Source organism: Palaemon carinicauda, unplaced genomic scaffold, assembly GCF_036898095.1.
Source record: "Palaemon carinicauda isolate YSFRI2023 unplaced genomic scaffold, ASM3689809v2 scaffold280, whole genome shotgun sequence".
NCBI classification, from domain to species: Eukaryota; Metazoa; Arthropoda; class Malacostraca; order Decapoda; family Palaemonidae; genus Palaemon; species Palaemon carinicauda.
This window is the reverse complement of record NW_027170458.1, coordinates 127,819-146,212: the sequence shown is the minus strand read 5'-3', so window position 1 is coordinate 146,212 and position 18,394 is coordinate 127,819. Positions and strand designations below refer to the sequence as shown.

The following is an 18,394-nucleotide window of genomic DNA, read 5'->3' as shown; positions in this document are numbered from 1 at the left end:
GACTTAGACAGCGGCTGTGCGGAGGAAGTCGACTTCCGTTTTCACTTCTCCAAGGCGCTTTCTTCCAGACTCTGCAGGGCTCCAGCGCCTTTTTCTTTCAACCACGTCGGCCTAAGTTATCGGCTACGACAACTGAGACAAGGTGTCCAATTGCAGTTTCCTCCTGTCAGGAACAGATGGCACGGGAGGCTCCCCCGGGGGGGCCATAGTCCTAGAGGGAGCGGCAGAGTTCACGAACTCTAGGATTGCAGGTTTCACGCTGGGAGGATGCTTAAAGTTACTCATCCGGATGACAGCTTCCCGATGCCCATTCCCGCACGATCTCTGTGATCAGCCAAGGATATTGCGCCTGCCTTCTCTGTCAGCGAATTCAGTGTCTCTGAACCTCTATGCCATAGCGTTGGTAAGAGTTGCCCGGTTGGGCAGAATGATCCATACCTTAGGCGAAGGTCCTCCATAGGATCATCGTCGGCTTCACCCCCGGCTTCTTCAGTCGATCCTTTCTTGTAAGGAAGGATCTGAGAGGGGAGTTCCGTAGTCGACCTCTCAGCCCTGATCAAGTTTGTCGAACAAACTTCGGCCAGCGTAGAACAGCAGAATCGACCAGACTGGTAACGAGGCGACAGGACTCCTTAGGACCTGGATCGGAAGGACGGGTACTTTCAGTTTCCATTCCATCCATCTTCCAGGGAGCTCGTGGAATTCAGCCTAGACTGCAAGTATTCCTGCTTATGATGCAGTGTGGCAATCCCGCCGTGGCATCGCAGGTTTTTTACCCCTGAGAACTCTCCCTGCTTTCCTCATGGCCGCTCAGGTGCAGGCTTCCGCCTCCTTCGCTTTTTGGAGGGCTGGTCAACTCCGGTAGGCTCGGGTTCGACCTTCTTCAGCGCTGGGACAAGCTTCCGGATGCTTACCATGAGTGTGGGTTCATGGTATTTTGCTAGGAGCCTTCTCTTCTTCTGCCTCAACATCTGGAGTATCTGGCCATGATATTGAGTCAACGGCCTTACCACGTTGGAAACCCCGCTTCTCGTCCGTCCAGCAAGGTTAAGCAACGTCGGTTCTGGTCGGTACTTGGATGGGTGACCACCTGGGGACGCCAGATTCTGTTGCCACATCCTCCGAGCCTTCCCTTCAGTTGACTGTGGCAAGGCTGAGGAGAGTCGCAGTACCTGTCCTCAGCCAAGCAGAGCTTTCAGCCCTACCTTGGAACGTTTCCTAGTTCTCCTTTCCTCATTGACCCGTCTATAGTCCGAACGGTCGCTTCAGGATAAGTTCCATGTGGGGCGGTCCAAGTTCCGGTGGTTTCAGGCAACGATTAACCGGACTTCCTGGCCCCTATGGGACCAGCGGAACTATTAGACCTGCAATGGGTGTTGACCTATGGAACCTCTTGATGGGAGTGGATATTCTCGTCCTTTCCCCACATTCTTGATGCTGTTCTCGGACTCGTCAAAGGAAAGGGGGGGGGGGGGCATGTTCCGGTCCAGGCCTATGGTCAGGACCTGAAGGATACCTCTCCATCATTCAGGCAGGCTTAGGGGCCGTAGTCTGGCCCCTCTACAGATCCTACAGCTCCTGCCGAGTCGCTCCGTGCGCGTCGACTTCGTAATTCTGGCGTGTTTTAACCCTTTTACCCCCAAAGGACGTACTGGTACGTTTCACAAAAGCCATCCCTTTACCCCCATGGACGTACCGGTACGTCCTTGCAAAAAAATGCTATAAAAATTATTTTTTTCATATTTTTGATAATTTTTTGAGAAAATTCAGACATTTTCCAAGAGAATGAGACCAACCTGACCTCTCTATGACAAAAATTAAGGCTGTTAGAGCAATTTAAAAGAAATATACACCAAAATGTGCTGGGAAAAAAGTAACCCCTTGGGGGTTAAGGGTTGGAAATTTCCAAAAAGCCTGGGGGTAAAAGGGTTAACCAGCAGGGGACGCTTTTTCACACCTTCACATCTTGCAGTAGAGATACCGAGATTATTGAGATACTCTCAATACCACCATTGGCTCTCTCATTCCAGGCAGAGGAATGTTCTCTCCGACTATCCGAGCAGAGCCTCGTAGAGAGAGTGTACCTGGGGGTCTTTGGCCTTGAGTAACTAGCAAGTCCTGGTCTGGGGGACCTGATCGCGACAGCTTGGAACCTCAAGCTTCCGCTGTTCTTCCCCCCAGTCTCAGACCCCGAGACTCTGGCAAGATGCATTCCGGTGATGGTGGGACAACTTCGACGCCTGCGTCTTCCCTCCTTTTTGTCTGTGGACAATGGGTCTCAACAAGACCAGGTTGTCTGTCAACCTTTCAATGGGAGAGCTCCACTGGGACTATGCGCAGAACGGTTTCTGGACCCTCTGCTTCCCCTGACGGAACTCCCGGGAGAGCTTCTCCCACGGCGCAGACTACTCAAACAACCACACTGCAACATCTTTCCCGAACCGGGGCGTCGCTTCGGCTTCATGCCTGGAGACACTACGCCTCCTCCTCAAGAAGAGACAACCCGCTACAGTCGCGCGACGGAGGTCGCGTCATCTGCGATAGTCATCAGCAGGGGTCTTCCAGGCAAAGTGAAGAGTCTTCGGTGGTTGGTGCCGTGGGAGATATACCTCTTCCCTTGAGGCCTCTTCTCCAGCAATAACGGTCTTATTGCCTTTCGGCGGGAGGAAACTCCTTTCCGCCCTCGGCAATGAAGCCTGTCGGTCAGCCTTTCCCTGACCTTCAGGCTTAAAGAAATAACTTTTTCCTGCCCGCTGGATCTTTCCTCGCTCATGCGAAGCTACGATCGTCCCTGCCCTAGTCGGAGGAAGACCTCCAACTTGGAGTATGGCTCGGACTTTTTAATCCCTTAGGAGATCTTCTCAAGACCCATTACGACAGGCCTCGGATTGTATTCCGTCTTGGGTCTCCTGCTCACTCTGGCCGCGGCCAGTGTGTAAGCAATCTTCTTGGTCTCGTACGACTCCGCCCTTTCTAAGGAAGAGGGGAATGCAACATTCAGGTTTGCTCCTGAGTTGTTGGCTAGACTCAGAATCTTGGGGTCCCGGCCCTTCGGTCCAATTCCTTCAAGATTTCGAGTCTCCATTCTGTATCTGATGTCCCAAGACCTTCTCTTTCTTGCCAGTAAAGGAATCGAGAGGTTAGCTTTGGGAACAGCTGCAGTTTGTCCTCAGTTGCAGCCGATTTGGGAGCACAAGGAGGACACGGGGGAGAGTCACCAGTATATCTCTTCAGCCCGGACTCAAGGACATTCATCTCGACCGGTCTCCAGACCCTCCCCCGTCACGTCGCCTTACAGCACGATGTTGGATACATCGCAACGTCCCTCGCCTTCGAGTAATACTACTCTGTGATGCAGGTGCTACAAGCTGGAGTCTGGAAGCGTCTAATGACCTTTGCAGCCCGCTTCCTGCAGGGCGTGACCCACAGGAGTTTCGATACGTTTTCTATCGCTCTGTGGTGGCTACACAACAGCTGGTCTAACCTCAGGCTCCTTTTTGGACAGGTAGCAGAAGGTTGAAGGCATTGTTATCAGGTTTTAGTCTGCATGAACGAAAGAAGTATGTCTGGCCCTTATTTCTTTCTTCATCATCCCCTCTACGGGGAAGCAGCATCCTGGTCTCTGCATAGCTGACCTCGAACCTCTGCAGGTAAACCATGCTTCCTTGTGTTCCGAGTATTGAGTCAATACTGTCGCGTCCCCCATACCCTGACGAGGTGGTATTGGGAACGTCCTAACCCAGAGTTCCTTCTGGAACTCCAGGTCAACTGCCTAGGACGGGTCACACTTCTTCCTTCACACACAAGCTTATGTAGGCCACACGGTTCCTTGCGGAGCAAGGAACTTGTGAGGGGCAGGGACTCCTTTTCTCGAGTGCGACTCACTCGGATTCTGAGTCCCCGGGTAAAGCCAAAGCCAGTATGGCTGGGGACTTTCCACCCTACCTAAGGGGTAAGTCACCCAATGTAAATAGCGTGGTTTGTATTTCGGTTACGGAACAAATGACAAATTCGAAGATAATTTGTATTTTTCCTAACCATACAAACCTTAGCTATTTACACATATTTGCCCGCCAGCCCTGTCCCCCAAGACAAGTCCTATCTCTAAGTGAAAGTGAGCATTCACCTGTGTGTGAGGGGGGGGAGGGGTAGCTAGCTACCACTCCCCTACCCCCCCGCTAACTAGCGCGGGGGTAATACACCCTCGTTAAATTCTAATGGCTCGCCATTTCAGCTGCACTAAAAGGTAAACCCAATGTAAATAGCTAAGGTTTGTATGGTTAGGAAAAATACAAATTATCTTCGAATTTGTCATTTTTGTGACCTCTCTCGTTCACGAGGGAGGCCACTCATAAGGGCTCCTCTTCGAAGGATTGCTCCTTATAGGTCTCTTCTACGAAGTGTCACCTCTCTCGTTCGCGAGAGAGGACACTCATAGAGACTCCTCTCTGGAGGATTGTTCCTGATAAGGTTAGCTTGCTGATCCAACGGCCCTTAGGGACACCATCACCAGTCTCTTCTACGAAGTGTTTACCTCACTCGTTCGCGAGAGAGGCCACTCATAGAGACTCTAATTCGGAGGATTGTTCCTGATTAGAACAGCTTGCTGTTCAATCACTAACACTTCGGTGTTTAGTGATAGGGAAACTTCGGTTTCTCGTTATGCTGACCCTTCGGGGTCTCGTAACATTAGTTACGCAGAACCCTTGGGCTCTCGTAACTTTAGTCACTCCTACACTTCGGTGTTTAGTGACAGGGAAACTTCGGTTTCTCGTTGCGCTGACCCTTCGGGGTCTCGCAACTCAGGCTACGTTAGGCCTTTTAATCTCTTGTTCCCTTAGTTAAGACCTGCTGTCCTGCTGTCTCCGTTTCTGGCTGCTGACGCGCTGTTGGCGCCCACGACTAAACCTGTCACTGCGCATAAGGGACTAGAGCGCAAACTGCGCCTCTAATCCTTCAGCTCCAGGTTTAACCTACACCCCCTCATGCTGCTGCTGTTCCAGACTTAGCGCCTCAGCGCTCACCTGCGCACGTGCACGCACCTGTTCCTGTTACGCGCCAGGTTTCCCCTGCGCTCCCACACTGCGCGCCAGCGCCCACCAGCAGTTCCTGATTTAGCGCGCCAGCGCTCACCTGCGCAGTACTTCCAGTGTTGATCGTCGGTTCTGTGCTGAAGCAGACCTGCCTTGGTCTTCTTCAGGGGATGCCCTCCCTTTAGGGACACATCCCAGTTCCTGATCGACCTGTCAGCTGATCCTTCAACCTAGAGCCCAAGCGCATGCGTGCATTTACGCACGCGCACACGCGCTAGCGCCGACGATTTTCTTATGTGCACAAACGCCGACGATCACACCTGCGCTGACGATCTTCATACGCGCGTGAGCGCCGACGATAGTCCACGCGCGGGCACCAATGGTTTCCCGCGCGCATTTGGCGCGCCCATGCACCCGCGCGCCCGCGCGTGCTCCTATATTTTTCCCCGCGCGGGCACCAATAGTTTTCCGTGCGCATTCGGTGCGCCCGCGTGCGTGCGCGTGCGAGCATTTCTTTAATTTGCGTGCCCATCGCACCATCGCACACCTGTGCTCCCGCACCCTGTTGCGCAGTTCCTGATATAGCGCACACGCGCTCACCAACGCCCCAGCACACTTCTACAATTCAGCGCGCAGTCCAGGATGTGCCTAAGTTAGCGCACGGGCGCTCACAGGTACCTCTGGACTCTCCATCCAAATTGCGCAATCCTGTACGCACGCTTCCAGTTGCGCGCCCATCACAACAGCGCACACCTGTGCGCCCGAATCCGACTGCGGCGCACATCGTTGGAGTTTTTTTCCTGAGAGATCGCAGACGCTCACCAGTGGTTCAGCCTGCGGCATCTCCAAGTCTCTTCTACGAAGGGCACCTCTCCCATTCGTGGGAGAGGTCTCTCATAGTGACGACTCCTCGGAGTATCAAGTCTCCTGCGCGCCCAGCACCCCCACGAGCTCCTCAGGGTAAGATGCCTGTGCAGACTGCGCAGCGCTCACCTGCACGCCAACGCGCTAACTCACCATCGCGCTGGCATGAGGCTGCGCAATCGCGCCCTCGCCCAGTCTTTCCAGACACGCGCCCACGCACTGCTGCACACTCACGCCCAACAGTCTTGCATCAGGTTGCTGCGCGCCCGCGCACATGCGATCAATTGATTGCACCCATCCAACCTTCAACCATCTCCTACGTGCACCCGCGCGCTCGCCATCAATCTCGCACGCCCGCATCCTTGCGCGCTCGTGAGCACAAAATTCCTGCTGCGCACGATCCTTTCCAGGAATCATCGCGCTACCACCAGCTCGATCTGCACCCCGATCGCAAGCGCGATCACGCACAAAATTTTACCGGGCTTCAGGCGGACAAGTCAGCGTCCCGTTCCCCTCCCAGCAGGCGCATAACAGCGCGCTCGCCGGTGGAGGGGAGGTTTCCGGACAGGTCTAACGCCCCTTTTTGTTTCAGCTTCGTTCAGGCGAACCCTCGTTTGTCAACTCCTCCAAGGGATCGAACGATCCCCTTCCCTCCAGAGGGAGTGTCTGACAGCTCGACTGTCAGCCAGCAACCCTGGTTTGGGACCATAGTCAGAGCTCTTATGCAGGCTATGAAGCCTGTGCTCGCTGACCTATGTCACATATCAGGGGCAGCTCCCTCCCCTCCTGAAGAGCAAGAGGGGAGTCCCCTCCAGGGTGACTTCTCCAAGTGCTAAAATGTCTCCTCGCAAATCCTTGCGCAAGGCTCTTTCTTTGCCCCAGACTTAATCCCCCTCCACTGCGGATGAGGATTACCTATCCTCTGGGGAGTCGGACGAGCCGGTCCGTTCCCCCATCACACCATTGGGGGAAACTCCGCCTCTTCCTGAGAGGTCTTCTCACAGGAGTAGAGAAGAGCCTGCATCCATCGTTACTGGAGTCCTGTATCCCTCCCAGGAGGGAACCGAAGGACTCGAAGACTGTTTCTAAGTCTTCGACAAGGATCAGACAGGAGCCAGCTAGACCTTTGGAGAACGTCCACAAATTCCCCCAGGAAGAGCACTGGGGATGAGAGACTTTGCTGCTAGCTCTTCAGGAGGAGAACACCAAGAGTCAGAACATGCGTGCTGGCAGGTTCTGACCCCCAGGAGGAACCTCAACAGGTTTCCAAACCCAGAGGCCCCTCCTAGTGCCCTAGACCAAGTCTAGGGCACCCAGAAACCCTCTAGGGCCAGTGCAGCTTTGCCCTGGTCACAAGGGATGAAGAGTGCCAGAGACAAGGTTGAAGGCCAGCTCTCAGAGTGCGCCTCCTCCAACGGATCCAGCGCCGATAACAAGCTCCTCCCTCCTCCTCGAGCCCATCAGAGGAGGTATTTCGAGATCCTAGAGGAGACTTGTTTGGGCCTTACGGTTCACCACTCCGTGGAAGAACTCACTGGGGGAGTCCCTCTAAAGAGACTCTCCAACCGACACGTGTCCTATTCTCCTACTGAGATCCTAGGCCAGGAGAATGTAGCGAAGTGTGCCATGCAGGCAACTTCGTGGTCTGTCATCTGGCTGGGGTCTCTGGGCATCCTACGGGAAAGAATAGATCTCCTCGTTCCTTTCCCTGAATTGGAGGCTGTTTTCGGACACCTCAAAGGAAGGGGGGGGGGAGACCACGTTCGGTACCACGGTGCCTCAGGCCTGTGGTCAGAATCGGAAAAGTGCCTCCATATAAATCTGCTAGTGATGAATGCCGCCCTTCCTGGCCCTTCATCAGTGCCAACTAAGATCTAGCGGATCACTCTGAGTGGTTATGAGCGACAACACCACAGTAGTGGCTTATATCTACAAGCAAGGAGGTACCTTTTTAAAGCAGCTATCCCATCTCTCAGTAGAGATACTGAGATAGCCCGAAGCCCACTCGATCCCTCTATCGACTCGCTTCATTCCAGACAAAGGGAATGTGCTCACCGACAGTCGGAGCAGAGCATCTCAGATAATGAGTGACGAGTGGTCCTTGGATCATCCAGTGGCCAACAAAGTCCCGACTTTGTGGGGTTATCCGACTGCGGATCGGTTCGCTACAGCGCTGAACTTCAAGCTCCCACTGTATTACCCCCAGGCCCAGATCCCAAAGCACCCTCTGCGACACAAGCAAACAACCACATACCAACAGCTCCCTCAAAACCGTAGCTTCGCTTCGACTTACTACCTGGAAGACTATCCAGCATCCCCTCACTAAGAGAGGATTGTCGCAACAAGTTGCAAACGGGATGTCTGGACACCTGCGTAGGTCATCCCCAGGGACCTACCGGGCAAAGTGCTGAGTGTTTTTGTGGTTGGAATCGTGAAGGAGTATCTCTGCACTCGATACCACTGTTCCAGCAAGAGCGAAGTTCTTCGTTTATTTGCGGAAAGAATGCGCCTTTCAGTCTCGGCAATGAAAGGCTATCGCTCAGCCTTAAGGCTAGCCTTCAGGCTCAAAGGAGCGGACATTCCTTCCTCGCTGGAACTTTCCCTACTCGTACGAAGATACGATCTTATCGCCCTCAGTCAGAAGGGAGACCTCCTCCAGAGCAATTGGTTTGAATTCTCAGGCCTCTTAGGAGGCCTCCCTACGAACCATGTCGCCAGGCTTCAAATCGACACCTAGCTCGAAAGGCGGTGTTCCTGCTAGCTTTGGTCTCGGCCAAGCCAAGCGAGTCAGTGAACTTCATGGTCTCTCGTATGACATCGCCCATGCAAGAGGATGAGGGGAGGTAACGTTCGTAATCGTCTCTGAGTTTGTGGCTAAAACACAGAATCCGAGAGTGCCGGATCCTCGATTCGACTCTTTCTGGATTTCAAGTCTTCGTTCTGTAACAGATGACCCAGACCATCTCCTACTGTGTCCAGTAAGAAGTGTGAGGTTATATCTCAAAGAACGGCTACTTTCGTCCCCAAGTGTAAGGTTTGTTTGTGAGCACTGGGAGAACAAGAGGAGGGTCACTAAGAATACCATCTCCGCTTGGATTCATAGGGTGATCCATCTGTCCCTGAATCCTGACCCTCCTCCATCATGTCGCCTTAGAGCGCATGATGTAAGGGGCGCAGCAACGTCCCTGACCTTCAAGAAGAGCTTCTCAGTGACGCAGGTTCTACAAGCAGGGGTGGAAGCGTCAGATGACCTTCACAGCCCACTACCTGCAATACGTGACACACAGGAGGCTCAATATGTTCTCTATCGGCCCTGTGATGGATACACAATAGCTGGTCTAACCTCAGGCTCCTTAATAGACAGGTAGCAGAGGGTTGAGGGCATTGTTACCCGGTCTTAGTCTGCGTGAATGAAAAGATTTGTCTGGCCCTTATTCTTTTCTTCATCTGCTCCTCCATTGGAGAAAGCAGCATCCTGGGTTCTTTGCATAGCTGACCTCAAACCACTGCAGGTAAACCATGCTTCCTTGTGTTCCTAGTATTAAGAGTGATACTGTCATGTCCCCATACCCTGACGAGGTGGTATTGGGAGAGTCCTAGCCTAGAATTCCACCTGAAGAACTCTAGGTCAAATTCCTAGGACCTTCACACACAGCTTATGCAGGCTGCAGCAGTTTCACAGCAATGCTAGTGAGGCGCAGGGACTCCTTATTCCTTGAGTACTTACACACTCAAATATTGAGTCCCCGGGCGAAGCCAAAAGCCAGTATGGCAGGGACTTACCACCCTTCCTAAGGGTTGAGTCACCCTATGTAAATAGCGTGGTTTGTATTTCAGTTACGGAACAAATGACAAATTCGTAGATAATTTGTATTTTTCCTAACTATACCAACCTTAGCTATTTACACATATTTGCCCTCCAGCCCTGTCCCCCGGGATAAGTCCTACCTCTAAGCAAAGTGAAGCACTCACTAGTGTGTGTGAGGGGGGGGGGGGGGTAGCAAGCTACCCCTCCCTACCCCCCGCTAACTAGCGGTGGGGTAGTAAACCTTCGTTAAAATTCTTATGGCTCGTCATTCAGCTACGCCGAAGTAATTACCCTATGTAAATAGCTAAGGTTTGTATAGTTAGGAAAAATACAAATTATCTACGAATTTGTCATGTTGCCTTGATGTCCACCTTCCATTCAAGGAAAATATTAATAGCATAGAAGTATAAAAGTTTGGTTTTTCAAAGACAATATCTAGTAAATTATTTAGAGTTCATATTGAGTAAACTCTTCAATATCATAAGAACTTTTACATTATAAATGTTCTGTCGTCATCAATGCGTTTATCAGCTTTGTGATAACATTTGTATGATTATTCTTGCATATCTTTCAGGTACATTTGCTCCTCTTTCACTTGATGGAAGGAGCGATATCATTCTCCAGTCACAAGTGGAATATTCGTAAGCAGTGTGTTCAGGAAGAAAATATGCGTGGGAGCCAGCCAGCCTTCATCCCTTTTGGATAAAATCTGCACAACCTAAGAAGAAAGAGAGATATCAGTCAAGGATGGAAAAACATTCTCCAGATACCCTAGAGTCACTGAAAAAGTTTTCAATATTAGATGTTTTGTTTAGTTGTATGTTAATAATATTCAGCTGGTTACTCCAAATCTCATTCATAAAGCCCATCTTTGTTTAATCACTGTTAGATACTTTACTGTATTTTGTTTAGCACTGTTGTAAGCAACTGGTCTTCAGATTTAGACCCTCTATCAGTTTACCTCGAACTTTGCCTCATTGAAAAGTTTTTTAATATTTTTCAAAGAAAATCGTGAATCTTCAACTAAACATTGGTCATAGCATCAGTTCGTTTTCCCCTAACAGTTGCAACACTTTCCTCAACTTTCTAACTTCTCTTACTCTGTCTTGTTCAAGTTGTCTTCCCACATTTGAGAACAGATCCTCTAGCTCAGGCATAGGAAATCACAGAGATGAGAGTTGATAGTATAGTCTGGCTCTCTTAGAAAATGAATGAATAAATGACTGAAATTTACCTATAGTTAGCCCTCTGTCTATATAAGATGAAACCCTTGAAGGTATTGGCTAGTAGAGGGCAGAGGACAGTGGAGGAGCTCCTCTCCAAAAAGGGTGTAATTAGGTAAGCCTACTTTGTACCTTAGATTTCCTTGTGCTAATACAAACTATGTTGATAAAGATCTTAGATTCCTTAGAAAAGAAATACTAGCTAATCAGAGTAATACATTTCGTATATAAGACTTCAATAAGCAGATTTATTTCCTTTGATTACTCCGCAATAACTCCACAGTACTTTATCAAGCATAATGTCAATCAAGACATAAGTTCAGATTCTTGAGTTATTGGTCTCCCTTTTTATACTATCACTACACAGGCAATCATTCTAGTGTGATTTGAGTTTTGTAGATTCCAAGTATTGATAATACTTTTTACATACACACATACATACATATACCAAGGTACGGGGTAGCCGACATCAACAAATGAAACAAAAACAAAAAAGGGGACCTCTACTCTCTACGTTCCTCCCAACCTAACAAAGGACTCAACCAAGTTCAGCTGGTACTGCTAGGGTGCCACAGCCCACCACCCCACATTATCCACCACAGATGAAGCTTCATAATGCTGAATCCCCTACTGCTGCTACCTCCGCGGTCATCTAAGGCATCGGAGGCAGCAGCAGGGCCTACCGGAACTGCGTCACAATCGCTTGCCATTCATTCCTATTTCTAGTGCTCTCTTACCCCTCTCACATCTATCCTCCTATCACCAAGAGCTTTCTTCACTCCATCCATCCACCCAAACCTTGGCCTTCCTCTTGTACTTCTCCCATCAACTCTTGCATTCATCACCTTCTTTAGCAGACAGCCATTTTCCATTCTCTCAACATGGCCAAACCACCTCAACACATTCATATCCACTCTAGCTGCTAACTCATTTCTTACACCCGTTCTCACTCTCACCACTTCGTTCCTAACCCTATCTACTCGAGATACACCAGCCATACTCCTTAGACACTTCATCTCAAACACATTCAATTTCTGTCTCTCCATCACTTTCATTCCCCACAACTCCGATCCATACATCACAGTTGGTACAATCACTTTCTCATATAGAACTCTCTCTACATTCATGCCCAACCCTCTACTTTTTACTACTCCCTTAACTGCCCCCAACACTTTGCAACCTTCATTCACTCTCTGACGTACATCTGCTTCTACTCCACCATTTGCTGCAACAACACACATTTATACATACATACTGACAATAGCTCTTTCATAGGTCGTGAAAAGACAACTCCAGTTTTGGGAATTGATATCTTTCTCAAAAACATTTCTTAAATAGGGCATTTGAAACACTAGACCGTTTTCCCTAACTACAAGGAGGCTACCAAATTACCTTTACAATATGTTAATTATTTAGTAAAATATCTTGTTCACTTTTAATTGTTCACATTCAGATCTTTCTCTCCACATTCATGTTCAGACTAATGTTCCTCTGGATAACATTAGGACTTTGCGTTAGTTTGCTTATATTTCAATAATGTCTTTACCCTGGGAGAATTTAGTAATTTCTAATTTTGATAAAATATTATTTATTAGAGTAGTTTGATGTATTGTATATTGGTACAGAAATTTTAAGCTTCCTTTCGATACTACAAAAGTTTTACTTGATTGCATTTGAATGACAGAATTCATTAATAGAGATCTTCTCTTTTGCTTAGTATTACGCCCTTACCGGAAGCCCTTGGTCCTTCTGACGTTCCATCCACAAATTTGTGTCTTGGTCTTCTTACTATCTATCTTTAGCCCTGTTGGTGTCTGTAAATTACTTATCCAGGGAACCTAAACCTTCAGACTGGTTCACTTAAGTATACAATACAAAACCATTTGAAGGTTTGATTGCAAACTATTAACTTGTAATGTTTAAAACATAAATGTACTTTCAACAGAATCCACAAGATTCCACTTACAGTATATTATTTACATAATTTTATTCATTACCGACACATTATCCAAAGAAAGGATTGTGTGAGATAGCGTACTACTGATGACCAACACAAGCACGCACTGCAAACTCCAACAGAAATTTCCCTTGCCTAAGTACAGTAATTGAACTCAACTACATAAGACACTTATTATCCTGCAGTTTGAACACTTCACAAACTATTCTTGTATCACCTTTTCTTATAATTTGATTGTATGCGTAAGACCCTTTTCTTTAGAACTTTTAAATCTTTCTTATGGTCTTTTAATTGTGTTTGTTTGCTGATAACCACTTTTGAACTTTGCTTGCTTTAAAGTCCAACATTCACTTCAGATGAACTTTGAAATATAGATGTCAGTCATATATTTAAGGCTTCAAAATAGTCTAACAACCAAATGTTTTGAATAGCAACATCAGAGATTTGTTTTGTAACACTTTCAACAGATTCTTAAAATTATGTCAAAGTTTTTGTACGTTATTTTTCTGAAACTTCTGCTCAGCTGAATCCCGTTTTGCAAAAGGTGTTATGGAACGAAGAATAAGAGTATTGATTTTGAAGTTGTGATGTAAATAAAAGATTGCTTTGATGTTTATTAACCTTTACAGCGAATAAATTTATTTTTACTCTGCCATGACAAAATCATGAAACTCACGTTTGAAGGAGAGAGAGAATTGTTTAATATCGGTTTTGTGAAATGAGATGTTGTTCTGTGATTTAGGTTTGCTTTGAACTGAAGAGGTTTTAATTTTCCGGTTGATGATAGACATAGAGACATTGTTATTTTATGCACTGTAACTCATCTTTTGAGTCTGTGGGAAGAATCTCTATTGATTTTATGATATGATGCAAGAACCATTTTAGGTATGTTCAGGAATATCAGGTAAAAGTGCTGTTTCTAGAATTGCCTCTGTATGGGAGTCATGTTTTAATAGGATTTCTTTTAGAGGAGTAAATTGATTCTTTTAGGATTTTAAATTTTGTATCTCTGTATTTCTATTAAAAAGGGATTTTGACGAAGGAAAAATCTATTTCTGGGCTCAATCCCTGTGCCGCCCAGTGAAATGCTCCTTATGCACCATTTCAAAGGAATATAACTGCTAATATTACCAGAGAAAAAATGTATAGGAATGCTAGGTTGAACTAGCTCGCTCACCTAATGGTGTCGGTATAGACTGGGGCGAAATACCAGAGGTCTCGTACCATTTAGACTTCTCCTCTTCGAAATCCCTCAATAGTGAGGTGCAGTTCAACCTCCCCTGCCTCGCAGACCAGTACTACTAACTCTACCCACGCTTGCCCATCACTCCTTTCAAGCACCTGATTCGTATAAGTCCAACGTGTTTTTTTCTCGTGTTTTCCATTGGATTTATCATCAACTTTCTCTCGATGGCCGATTCCCAAGATACGCCATCGAAGTTAAGTACTTTATCCATGAGTTTTAGCGAGATTGGGCAGTGTAACTTTTGTTTTTATTATTGAGAAGTGTTTATATATGAGCGGCGTCCCCGTTCTTACTTTCGCCTCTGCCCTTTTTCTCGTTAGTTCGTCCGTCATTAATATTTGTTCGAACCTTTAGGAGTTTTTTCCTTATATTCATATAGTACACCGACTTTATGCTTTCATATAGCATTTATTTTATGTTATCCTATGATATCGGTGTTAGCGTTTCATCAGGAGTAGGTTATGTTGGTATGCCTGCATTCGTGCATGTTGGTGGATAGCGTCACCATTGAGATTGTTTCGCTAGTTCTAGGAGCGTTAATGACGACCATCTCACTTATTATTATTAAACCTTTTAGTATTACGCTCCACCTAGTTTTACATTTGCAACCCTCGACACCGGACCTACTTCTGTTTACCCAAGATCTTCGCAAGAACGCGATCAAGGAAACGAAATATCTGAAGTTTCAAGGTCGCTTATTCAGCGTTCCGAAGAAAGACTCCGACAGCCGGAGGGTCATCCTCGATCTGTCCCGACTAAACTTGTCCATTCAATGCGACAGGTTTCACATGCTTACCGTCTCGCAGGTGCGAACCTTGCTTCCCCGTGGGGCCGTCACCACCTCCATCGATCTTACCGATGCTTACTATCACGTTCCAATAGCAAGACACTTCCGCCCATTCCAAGGATTCAGACTGGACGACAAGGCTTACACGTTCAAAGTGATGCCTTTTGGGCTCAACATCGCGCCCAGAATCTTCACGAAACTGACGGAATCGGTCATTCAGGAACTCCGATCCCATGGAATCCAAGTCGTCGCATACCTGGACGATTGGCTAATCTGGTCAGACAACATCGAGGATTGTCTCAAGGCAACAAACAAGGTGATCCAATATCTTCAGTTTCTGGGATTCCAAATAAACTTCGGAAAGTCTCGTCTGACACCAGAGACCAAATTTCAGTGGCTGGGATTACGGTGGGACCTACGTTCTCACACTCTATGTCTCCCCAGGTCCAAGAGGATAGAGATTGCGAAAAATACCAAACGCTTTCTCGGGGAAAAGATAAACTTCCAGAAGGAACCAGGAGAAGATTCTAGGGTCCCTACAATTCGCTTCAGTGACAGACCTCCTTCTGAAAGCGAAACTGAAAGACATCAACCGGGTTTGGCGCTCCAGAGCGAACAACAAATGTCGAGACAAGAAGACACGCCTTCCTCCCATTCTTCGGAAGAGGCTTCTCCCATGGACAACCGCCAAGAGCCTATCAAAGTCGGTTCCGTTGCAGTACCCCCCTCCAAGGATAGTCATCCACACGGATGCCTCCCTATCAGGTTGGGGAGGCTACTCCCAACACAGGAAGGTTCAGGGCCTTTGGTCCACAATGTTCCAACAATTCCACATAAACGTCCTGGAGGCCATGGCTGTCTTACTAATCTTGAAACGTCTTTCCCTGGCCAAGAAACAACATCTGAGGATAGTCCTCGACAACGAAGTCATAGTCCGTTGTCTAAACAGAGGGGGCTCCAAGTCAGGTCCCATCAATCACGTGATGGTGGCAATCTTCTCCCTGGCGGCCTCAAACCAATGGCACCTATCCGCCGTCCATCTGGCTGGAGTTCGGAACGTTGTGGCAGACGCACTCTCCAGGACGGTACCGTTGGAGTCAGAATGGTCACTAGATCGCAAATCCTTTCAATGGATCCTCTCCCAAGTGCCGGATCTCCAGGTAGACCTCTTCGCGACGGAATCCAACCACAAGCTGAAATGTTATGTGGCCCCCAACCTGGACCCTCGGGCTTACGCCACGGATGCCATGTCTCTCGACTGGAACACCTGGGAAAGGATTTACCTTTTCCCAACGGTGAACCTACTGATGAAAGTGCTGGACAAACTTCGAACCTTCAAAGGTCAAGTAGCCCTGGTGGCCCCCAATTGGCCCAAGAGCAATTGGTTTCCTCTTTTACTGGAGCTGAATCTCCACCCTCACCAGATTCCCAACCCGACTTTTACCCAGATAGTACAAACGTGCACTGTGTTCGCTTCCTTAAACATTCAGAACACCCTAACTTTATGGACTTCATGAAGTTTGCGGCACACAAAGGGGCTAACATAGACCCCCAGAATACTTTATTTTTAGAATATGACAAGAGAGACTCCACTCTTCGTCAATATGACTCAGCGGTCAAAAAACTAGCAAAGTTTTTGAAGGATTCTAATAATGACTTTATGACACTAAACCTAACGGTAACCTTTTTTAGAACCTTGTTTGAGTCGGGCTTAGCAGCTAACACTATTACTACCATCAAGTCTGCCTTGAAGAAGATTTTTCTAATCGGCTTTGATATAGATCTAACAGATTCATTGCTAGTTTCGATCCCAAGAGCCTGTGCCAGACTGAGACCATCTTCTCGTCCTAGCTCGATTTCCTGGTTTCTCAATGATGTTCTTAAACTAGCGTCAGAAACCGTCAACGATTCATGTGAGTATATCCCTCTACTCAGAAAAACTCTCTTTCTCGTGAGTTTAGCATCGGGTGCCAGGATTTCGGAATTAGCTGCCTTATCAAGGGACCCAGGCCACATAGAGTTCCTTCCGTCAGGAGAGGTCCTCCTCTCCCCAGACAAGGTCTTCTCGGCCAAAAATGAAGACCCTCAGAATAGATGGTCCTCCTGGAAAATTATCCCTCTCCCTCAGGATCCTTCCCTATGCCCGGTTACCACTCTAAAGTCCTTTCTATCAAGGACTTCCTATAAGACCTCGGGACCCTTGTTCATCAGGGAGCGGGGAGGGACTATAACTTTGAAAGGGATCAGACAACAGATCTTGTATTTCATTAAGCAGGCCAATCCAGAGTCTTTTCCTCACGTCCATGACAATGTTGGAGAGATGTTTGTCAAAGTGATTCTCTCTCTTCATACAAATTCATCCGTTCATGTAACAGTGTTTCTTTTTCTCCAATAATTTTGGAGCTATTTTTTACAGGCTGTCAATGCAAGAGCCCATGTATGGCATAAAGCAAGGCATTCTTAAACGAACAAAGCTATTCAATTGTAAATAGTGCTGCCTCACCTCTCAGACTAACTGCCTAGACACAATGAGGTAATGTTCTGTCACCCAATATACTCGATGTGTAGAGTTGAAATAATAAAAGCCACAGATGTTGGCCATATTCAAAGAGGTCAAGACTTTACCAGTTGATAATGGTATAGTTTACTGAATACCCACAAAGATATCATTGCAGCTAGCTATGTTAAAGCATTTAGTGCAAGAAGTTTATTGCAAAATAAATTAATTGTCAAGGCTTTTCAAAGTTGATTTGCAAGATAGTGTAGGAAAAAAATTACACAGATTGGAGCAAACTTTGCTACAAAATGCTTTTACATCAATTTTTAAGGGGTGGAGTAATGAATTGTGAGTAAAAAGATACAATATAATAGAAAATTAATAGAGGAAGATACAATAAAAATTCATAAGTAGACAGCAATTTTATTAACCCCAAATACTGTTATACAAGTCAAAATGCCTAAAAGGACCTCTTGGGTTGCATGGGGCAGGGAGTGCAGTGTGGCCACCCACCTGAAGAGGAGGAAAAAGGAAAGTAGATGAAGAGGAGTTGGTGGGGAGGAGGTATGGGATCCCAGACACTTCTTCATTCACCCCTCCCCTTTTCCTTAGTGATTTGCGAGTTTCTCTGATTCTTTCCCTCAGTGTCCCACTCACTCTCTCTCTCTTACCCAAGTCTCTGTTTCAATCATTTTCCTCCAGATGTTCAGTTCTGTAACTTTGGTCTGAAATATGACGACTTAGTATTTGCCTCATCAGTCAAATTGACTTGAAGGAATACTTCATTTATGAGTGACCCTTAAATAGTTCTTGCCAGTAAATTTGTTCATTTGAAAAAAAGGTCTAATGATGTTCTTGATGAAAAATAAGTAGTTCACTGAAGTTTGTATTGCATTTGTCAAAATCATTTGTCTGTTACTCATTGTGTGCTGCTATTTTGATCCAATTATTTTAGTACCTAACTTTTCTAATGAATACA

At 47.2% G+C, this 18,394-nt stretch overlaps 1 protein-coding gene and 1 pseudogene across 3 annotated transcripts in view; both read left to right on the top strand.

Moving 5' to 3' along the window:
- LOC137636374 (uncharacterized) overlaps nt 1-17,737 on the top strand; it is a 49,110-nt gene extending 31,373 nt beyond the window's left edge. For all 3 annotated transcript variants that reach the window (XM_068368786.1, XM_068368785.1, XM_068368787.1), the window contains one exon: nt 10,280-17,737. In XM_068368786.1, coding sequence (XP_068224887.1) covers nt 14,593-17,313 — 2,721 coding nt within the window. In that variant the 5' untranslated portion in view covers nt 10,280-14,592 and the 3' untranslated portion in view covers nt 17,314-17,737. The remainder of the gene's footprint in view (nt 1-10,279) is intronic.
- Nucleotides 997-1,115, top strand: LOC137636376 (5S ribosomal RNA; annotated as a pseudogene).
- Nucleotides 17,738-18,394: the final 657 nt, after the last annotated feature.